The sequence below is a fragment of the Papilio xuthus genome, unplaced genomic scaffold, assembly GCF_000836235.2.
Source record: "Papilio xuthus unplaced genomic scaffold, Pxut_1.1 DF827461.1, whole genome shotgun sequence".
Taxonomy (NCBI): domain Eukaryota; kingdom Metazoa; phylum Arthropoda; class Insecta; order Lepidoptera; family Papilionidae; genus Papilio; species Papilio xuthus.
In genome coordinates, this window is record NW_013531188.1 from 1,331,763 (window position 1) to 1,340,786 (window position 9,024).

Sequence of the window (9,024 nt, forward strand, 5' to 3'; positions counted from 1 at the left end):
CCTCTCGCTGTGAACTGCTTTGGGTCATCATCTCCTTCAGTACATGTGCCAGTTGTTGGACGTCAGATGTAGCCTCCTGTGGAAGCTGCTCGGTGGTCAGGAACGTCGGATGGTTCCGAGCCCGTGGCTCGAAGGCTGCACAAGGTTCACCTTGGCTATGGTCCAACCATTCCCTTACACTTTCTCTCGTACGCTCGTCTGCAACAAACCGACTTTCGGTGACGTCATCGGCCACCTCCTCCTCTTCCAATTGTGCTAGATCTGCCTCCAGCTGCTTGTTTATAAGCTGCATACGTATCTCGGCCTTCGCCTGTTCAGCTTTCAGCTCCAATTGCTTCCGTCTAGCGATAGACGAAGACGCACACGATCTCTTCGCCGTTGCCGATGTGAACGTGTTTGCGCTGGGTGGTCCCTTCGGTGTCTCCTCCTTGGCAGCCTGGGTTCCTCGCGAAATAATATCATCGGCTCCACGAGGTGGCTGATGTGCTGCTTCCGGGGCAGGGTCCGAAGCAGACGCCTGCTGCTGTCGCCGTGTCGTTGGCATCGTTTACCGTTTAATCCACGCGAAATTAATAAACAATAAGCTCCACGGGATGCAACCAGTTCAAGATGCGGCTCGAAGTGACCAAAATTATAAAGGATGGCGGCGATGCAGCAAAATGAAACACAGTATTTTCAATATGGGTGCGCACTGTACGTTCGACGGACGACATTCGACTGCCCAGAGCCGACCACCCTCCAAATTCACTTTATTTTTAATATTCAAAAACTACCAACTATATTTACATCTACCTTGGTATAAGTTAGTAGTTTACAGATAACAAATAGTAGTTATTGAAATGATGTAGAATATAACATAATAAACATTAATACAAAGAAAATAAACAAAATACAGTGCTACAATTTAGTTCAGTTAAATTACAAAATATTTTGAGAAGGCTTTTAAATTCTATCGTCAACAGTTATACTGATTATCTTATCGTTAACAAAGGAAGTGATTATTCTAGAACAATATGGAGGTTAATGAGCTGGTATATTTGACCTATTGACTGACTCCCGTAGTCCTAACACGGTGACTTTGATTATGAAAAGTTGTCTACATTTATACCTTATCATAGTGTGATGGAGTCAATCTACCTTATTGGTAGAGCCCGCTTTAACATCTTGGCACGAATTGGCCCGGCTGGCCCGGTGTAATACCACAAAGAAGACAGGCGTTAAGTGGAAACAATTCCGCGTTTCGTCTGATGAGTGTGCGAAGTTTTTTTTGTACTCCTCTATAATTCTAATCCTTAAGATGAGCATAGACTGGAGTATTTACTTGTGACAGAACAACGAGCCTCTTTATGATATGTTCTAGGGTACCGAACTAGACGTGCTTTGGAAACTATGCTTCTACTATTCTCTATTCGCAAGAAGGATATATAGTGTATATTCACCTTTATAGAAGCTATTGCTGTTGTTTTAAATTTATTTTTTCGATTTTACCTTTGTTCTTTGTATCGACGATAAAATAAGTAATTGACTTAAACGGTCACGTCCAGTATCGTCTTATCAATCGATAAATACTAATCCTTTATAATCCATCGATTTACTTTGGCTTTGTTCAAATTTATCTAAATTAATAATAAAATTGGGGTGTCTGTATGTAATACAAAAAATCATACTTCATACACTTTGTATTTGATAACGAAAAATCAATGTATAATTGTTTTTGAGTGTCTTTCTGTCTGTCCGAAAAGCCGCGTTTGTTCTAGGTTATATCAGAAAAAGGAGGGCCGATTGTGAAGGAGAGGTAGCCCTTATTTATGGACATTATAGGCATTTTTTATAATTCTGCGCTGACAAGTCGCAGGCGACCGCTAGTATACCGTATCATCAAAGAGATATCAAGTGTCGTGTTAAACCAGAGTCGTAAATTGACTACTGTGCAATAAATATTTATGATTAAAATAGCTTTTTCCTCTATTCCGTCCGCGCGGAATTAAAAAAAAATTAAATCGTAGCCTATGTGTAATTCCAGACTATGCTTTACATCTATGCCAAATTAAGCGACACTCGATGAGCCGTTCTGTAGATACCTAGGTAAAAAATGCGCCTAAACATTCACATTTACAATATAAGTAAGAAATAAGAAAAACAAAGAACATATAAAAAATGATATATTTCCAAACAATTGCCGCACGACGTATTCGTAGAAATTGAGTAGTTACAGAATGTTTAATAGAAGAATCGAGAGACGTCCAACCCGGTCCCTAAAGGCCGTGGATAAACTAACGTAGATGCCACGGTCCGGTTGGGCGTAGGAGAACACCGCGGGGTTTAGTGGGTAGGCCGGTCTTGTTCCTAGGCCGGGAGTCCCACACGAAACCGTCCCTGCTGCCCCCGCAGCACGGACGGCGAAGTGCATAAACGCATTCCCCGCGTTAACAAAAAAAAAACCCGGTCCCTAAACCTACAACGATATCCGTAATCTCCGCCTATCGTTTTGAATTATGTACATCCATTGAGTATTAAGTAATATTTGCATTCATTGTTATTTTTCAAATATAAAAATAAAAAATCACTGATTTCGATAAAAAATAATAATTTCTACTTTAAAATTGAACACAGCATAAGTATTGTAATTGATAATGATAACAATAATGAAAAGGAAAAATTGTTAAAATACCTAGATTTAGCTCACGAGGTTACCGCCATGTGGCGTATGAAATCGACTACCATTATACCGATAATCGTATCGGTGAATGGACTGATAGCGAAGAGTTTCGACCAACATCTCAAGAAGCTCTCGCTAAACAGTTGGATTAAGGGCCCGATACAAAAGGCAGTTATTCTAGAAACCGCACGCATCGTGAGAAGTTTCCTATCTCTGCAGCCCTGACCACTGGTTGTTTGAGTCATGGGATTCCGCAGCCGGTGGTGTTCTATTTTTAATATAATATGTTTTGTATTTTTTTTTGGATATAAAATGTTCTTTATTAAAAATATGATAAATAAATGTATAAGACTCTAAAATTAGGTTAATATAGTTAATAATTATCAAGAGGGACGTTTCCTTGTCGTTTGCCACCATGTGAGTGTCATGGATAACTGCATACTCTTCTTTACAGACCCATATTCAATCATAATAAACAAAAAAAATATGCAGTTGCTATCGATCGTCATTTATCTAAACCTATTCAGCCGAAAACCCGGATAAATGCTATTAATACGAGGTATTCTTAACCTACTTTGTGGTTCCAAGCTTTCTATCATAGCAGTATTATCATCTTCACCTCGCCTTTTACCAATAAAATAAGCAATTACGATCAAAATTGTAACTAAGATTAATGAACCCACAGCAACTAATATAATCGTCCAAAGATTCCAGAATTGAAAAGCTGGTGTATCTGGGACATCGGTGATATCGGAAGGTGTTGTAGAATTTACATCGTCAATATTATCTCCTGATCCCTCATTGTCTCCAGATCCATTTTCATTATTTATATCGTCATTTGATCCATCTATCCAATAATCATCTATAATATCTCTTGGTAATTGTAAATTTTCTAAAAGTAGAGATTCAGATTTGTCAATTGTACTCTTCCATTGAACTTCTTCATGATGTTCAGTTTTAACAACATGGTTGAATGAATCAATTATAATAATTTCATTGTCTGTAATACGTCCTTGAAGATTTATCTGAAAGAATTAAAAATTTTTGGTTACACAGAGCTAAAATTTTTTCTTAAAAAATGGGAATTACCACAGTTCCATTTCTTTTCAGTAATGTTCAAGGTTAAACTAATTTTAATTGAACATACATATACATGTGGCGATGAGCGTCGGTGGCTCAGTGGTCAAGCACTTGACTTGCAATCTGCAGGTCCTGGGTTCGAATCCCGCCATGTACCAATGTGTTTTTCGATTTCCGATATACATATGTATATTTATCCGACGTTCTTACGGTGAAGGAAAACATCGTGATGCAACCTGTACATATCTGAGAAGAAATTCAAAGATATGTGTGAAGTCAACCAACCCGCACTTGGCCAGCGTGGTTGACTATGGCCTAATCACCCTTAACTTAGGGTACGCTCCGAGCCCCTCGATGGGGACGTATAGTGAGCTGATGATGATGATAATCTGTGGATTACAAAATAGCAATAAGCAATTCAATCTTACATATCCATTGATGTTTCTGTTGATTGCAATATACATCGTGTTCCATCCTGGAGTGTAGTTTTCACTGGATTTATTATATCCATGGATAACGACAGGAGTATCCAATTCATCATAAACTATCACACTTAAGCCACTCATTAATAGACTTAATCGAACATAAACATTTACTTCTACAACACTATTTAAAAAGAAAACAATTGGAAAAGATGACACACAGCTATTATTCTTCGCGATAATTCCATTGTTACTTTGTATGTTTCCAGTGAATATATTTAATGTTTGATATTCTATCAAATGCCATTTTCTATCACCGTGACATGATTTATTATCGAAATAATAATTAAAATCATCGTCAAAGGTATAATTGACACCTAAAATTTCTTGTGATACCACTGATGAGATTATTGTCGTCAACGCAAATAAATGTAACATTTCCTCATGTTCTCAAATGTAACTAAGACGTGGTACAAATGACAATCCTTTGCAACACAAAATATATTACTGCAAGATTAGAAATATGTGTAATGCATATTTATGACTATAATAAAATTGTATCTAGACTTTGTGGGTCTTTGTTTAATTATAATGCAAGTTTAAATCTAATCAGTAAATGTAACAAGATCTGAGATATCAATATCAGTGTGACAACCACAATTGATGCATTTTTTGTGTAATATTTGAATCGATATGAATGATGAATGTCAAAGATATAGCTTGTGCACACGGTTACACAAAGACGATAAACTTATATTCAACTAGCTGTCGCACGCGACTCCGTCCGTGCGGTATCAAAAACAAACTTAATAAGTAACCTATGTGTTCTTCCAGACCATGTTCTAGATCTATGGCAAATGTCATCGAGATCCGTACAACCCTTTTAGAGATACCTTCAAACAAACACTCATCCGCCTAAGCATTTGCATTTAAATATAGGTAAGATTATAATTAGCAACCATTTAAATATAAAATTCAAAATCAAATCTAAAAACTTCTAATTTACAATTGTTAACACTGGCCACGAAAATAACGATAAAAAATACTGCAACTTTTTAAGGCATTTATTGTTCAAAAATTTACTTCGTTATTGTATCTTTCAAAAAGTCTTTTCTCAGTTCAGTCATTTTAAAAATAAATCCTTTCATTGGATAGTTTACGTCATTCTTCTATTTTAGTTACGCCCTTTTCATCAAGATCATCATCTTCAAATTCTCCTAGATGTAAATCGTATTCTTCACCAGAACCTTCATCACCACTGCCTTCATGATCAAATAACAAATCTATTTCTTCATGGATATTTTCCAGTAAACCATCTGTTTCATAAATCTTATCACTTAAAATATCGTCTTTTATTCGGCTATTTACATTAGGCTTTGTAATGTATTGGAAAGAATCCACAATCACAATTTCATGGTCCTGGCTGTAGCCAATAAGATTAATCTGTAATACAAAAGAAAAGAAAGAAAATTAGATAATACAAAAGAAAGAAAGTTTTTTTTTTATATCATAATGTGGCAAATAAGGGGGCGGCCACCTGAAATCGCTGAAATAGCGAAGCGACCATTGCCCATATACATACGCATTTGCATATGCTTTGCCTACCTTTAATCAATGAAGAAAGGGATGCAAAGAAAGAGTACATTTTGCCCTTGTATGCATCCTGTCATCCAGAAAATCCACTTCCACTTCTCATCTTTTCCTTATAAGAAAAAGGTTGGGAAGGGAATAAGGACTAAAATTAGGCTTCTGGGACTTCTCTTTAGACAAGACGCGGATTTGCTTCCACTTCACGCCTGTCTTCTTTGTGGTCATGGTATTTCACCGGACGAATCGTCCAATTCGTGAGATGTTAAAATGGGCTCTACCACTGTTATATTTTCTAGTACAAATAATTAATATATTTGCTATACTTACATATCCTGTTAAATTTGTATTTATGGCAATAGAAATTGTACTCCATCCACGTTTGTAATTGTTATTGCTTTTATTATACCAATAAGATACTTCTGATTTACCATTATCATCAAAAACATTAATTTTTAATCCACTTTCTTCAGCAACATCAAGATATACGTTAAATTCCAATACGCTACTATCGAATAACACAATAGGAAAAGATGTGGTACAACTTTCTTTCCTCGATCTAATACCTTTCTGATAATTATCTGGTGAAGAGATACTCAAATCAGCGTATTCCATTAGATTCCAATTATCATGTATATTACAGAATTTCTTATTAAAGATCCTTTCGAAGTCAACGTCAAAGGAATAGTTCACACCGATCAAATCCTGAGAGTAAACAACGGAGAAGATGACTCCGATAAACGTAAGCCCCAACATGACATTATTTTCTAGTATCGTCAATGAAGTCACGATAAATACTAAGTCAATCAAAAGGTATCACAAGTATAACACATTTAATATATATCCGTTGATGTTCAATGGAAAAAAAATCGTAGTAATTACAGGACATGTTAATACATAATTGAAATCTTATCTGAAGAATTGTAACAATTAATTTTTATTAATTTGTTATACATTAATGAACTCGTATTCTAGTCTATTTTTGTTACTTTGAATATAATTTTATTCAAAAATAGAATACATCTATCTATCTATAGATGTAGATTACATCTATAGATATAGATTACATCTATAGATAGATAGAAATAGCTAAATAGTTACAAGTTAGGTAATTGATATCTTATTCTTACTAATATTATAAATGCGAATGTTCGGATGGATGTTTGTTAGAAGGTATCTCCTGATTGGCTGTATGGATCTAGCTGAAATTCGGCATAGTTGTAGAACATAGAAAAGAAGAACACGTTGACACATATATTTTATAAGTTAGTAATACAAGTTTTTTTAATTCCTCACGGCCAGTGCCGCCGGCGACAACTAGTCTTAAAATTAGTCTTTGATGACAGATCAGGATGCCATAGTTTAATTGATTTTGTTCAAGTTGTTAAATTGAAATCCTGTTGCATAATGTTGTGCATTACTCTTAACTTCTTTTTCTCTCCATATTTTACTAAAGAACGGCATAATATTGAATAATTATATGTAATAATACTTATCAATTAAATTTACATAATTTGGATATTGTAAAAGTTTTCCTTGTATCATTTGGAAGACTGAAACTTGATGCATTTGATATGCACTGACATGAAATAGTTCTTAAAAATGATAACATATCAAACAGTACTACTGTTAATATGGTATTTAAAAATATGATATAAAGGATGTCCTAAATTGAACAAGGATATTGATAACAGACTTCATGTTAGTTAAATAGCATATGAGTGGCCCAAGTGTCTTGAATTCGACTCCTGATACATTTGAATAGCAAATATAAAACTAAACATATTCTCAATTTGTTATAGTTCCACAAGGATCTTATAGCAAGGTTTTTGACATTGGCAGGGGGCGCTTAAAAGTTTTAAGAGTTACCAGTAAGCAAAATTTTCTTGGCTTCTTCTAAAAGTCTTCCATATTTCAACTCTACGCAAATAGTGACCTTCGTTCTCGTAGTAATTCCTTACATTTTAAATACAGTCAAAAATATTAGCAATTATCAAAGATTCATACGCGATATTCACGTAATTTCGAAATTATGAAACGGTGAAATGGTGTAATTGCACCCACCGCTCCCGCATTGTTCAAAGTAGGACGCTGTCAAGATGAAATTGTAGGATCATATATTTTCCGACTACCACTAAATCCTTTTGGAACTATACTTATAAAATCGTTAACGCAATATTTCATATGAAAGAATTGCATTACTTGCTCTTTGTTTCTTGTTTTTATTAATGTCATTCAATATTAAATAGCATTTATAATCATGTGAATAATTGCTATTTTTTTTGTCGCAGATTTGTATTCACTGTGATGGGGGTTATTACTGGGTTTAATTTTATTCAATGCGACTCTTAAAAAAATAGGGAATTTGGATGAAAACGCAAATTATGTTTAGTTAAACTTTTATTAACAATAACCATACATTTTAAGTTAAAATACAAATCTTAACTGAATAACACATAATTGTTTTCTTTGTAGATATAAAAAAAAGAGTTTTAAATCACTTTTAACTAACGCTTTTCTATATAATATAATATCTAGTTACATTAGTTTTGTAGCTCCTATTTGTATACTGGTAAGAAATTGTTAAAACAAATATCCAAATATTATTACGAAAACTTTGTACCCATTTTAAATCTGTTTAAAAAAAATGCTTAAACTAGTTAAAGTGAAAGACACATTTAAAGTTAATGTGGGAAAGAAGTGCTTATAGCATTTTTTTTTAAATAATAAAAGTATATTTGATTAAGAAATATGACCTTCCAAATGACTACTAGTTCTTAATAGCCTAAACGTAACACTAGTGTTTCGACACCAATAAATTGGTGTTACAATTCGATATATTTAAAAATTTGGCCCCTTTTTTGGCCCCTTTTATCAATTGATTATAATCAGGATATAAAGATTACGATCATTCGATTAAATGATAATTTTTTGATTATCAAATTATGTTTATCAAATAATTCTTTGTTGCAGTTATGACACTTTGTTTGTTAGTACGCATAGTAACAAAAGGAAACAATCAACATCATGAGCTCACTATACGTCCCCACCGAGGGGCTTGGAGCCTACCCTAAGTTAGGGGTGATTAGGTCATAGTCAACTTTAATGGATAAAAATCATCCAAAGTTTCTACAAAACCAAAACAGTAGGATCAACAAGGTTTTCTTCTTAAGGTTACAAAAAACATAACATTAACTTTTTAAAATTTTGACTTAATTTAGTTTTCAAGTCTAATCAAACGGCTTTTTAAACTTCAATATTGGTTACAATATTACT

General features: G+C 34.3%; 2 protein-coding genes across 2 annotated transcripts; both read right to left on the reverse strand.

Moving 5' to 3' along the window:
- Window positions 1-2,964: 2,964 nt before the first annotated feature.
- Window positions 2,965-4,724, reverse strand: LOC106119483 (uncharacterized). The gene is made up of 2 exons (XM_013314507.1): window positions 4,168-4,724; window positions 2,965-3,684 (listed from the first exon to the last, which is right to left on the reverse strand). Exons 1-2 carry the CDS (start codon window positions 4,597-4,599, stop codon window positions 3,169-3,171), a joined length of 948 nt encoding a protein of 315 aa, XP_013169961.1. The 5' UTR covers window positions 4,600-4,724; the 3' UTR covers window positions 2,965-3,168.
- A 598-nt stretch (window positions 4,725-5,322) lies between these two features.
- On the reverse strand, window positions 5,323-6,464 carry LOC106119267 (uncharacterized). Its single transcript, XM_013314183.1, has 2 exons — window positions 6,079-6,464; window positions 5,323-5,604 (listed from the first exon to the last, which is right to left on the reverse strand). The coding sequence occupies exons 1-2, from the start codon at window positions 6,361-6,363 to the stop codon at window positions 5,323-5,325; spliced, it is 567 nt and encodes a 188-aa protein (XP_013169637.1). The 5' UTR covers window positions 6,364-6,464.
- Between the last annotated feature and the right edge of the window lie 2,560 nt (window positions 6,465-9,024).

Bases quoted from the DNA above. Each gene is read 5' to 3' on its own strand.
- LOC106119483 (XM_013314507.1), bottom strand. From the start codon at position 4,599: ATGTTACATTTATTTGCGTTGACGACAATAATCTCATCAGTGGTATCA. The intron at 3,685-4,167 runs GTAAGATTGAAT...TAATTCTTTCAG, and splicing joins ACAGAAACATCAATGGATAT to ATAAATCTTCAAGGACGTAT.
- LOC106119267 (XM_013314183.1), bottom strand. From the start codon at position 6,363: ATGGAATACGCTGATTTGAGTATCTCTTCACCAGATAATTATCAGAAA. The intron at 5,605-6,078 runs GTAAGTATAGCA...TTTGTATTACAG, and splicing joins ATACAAATTTAACAGGATAT to ATTAATCTTATTGGCTACAG.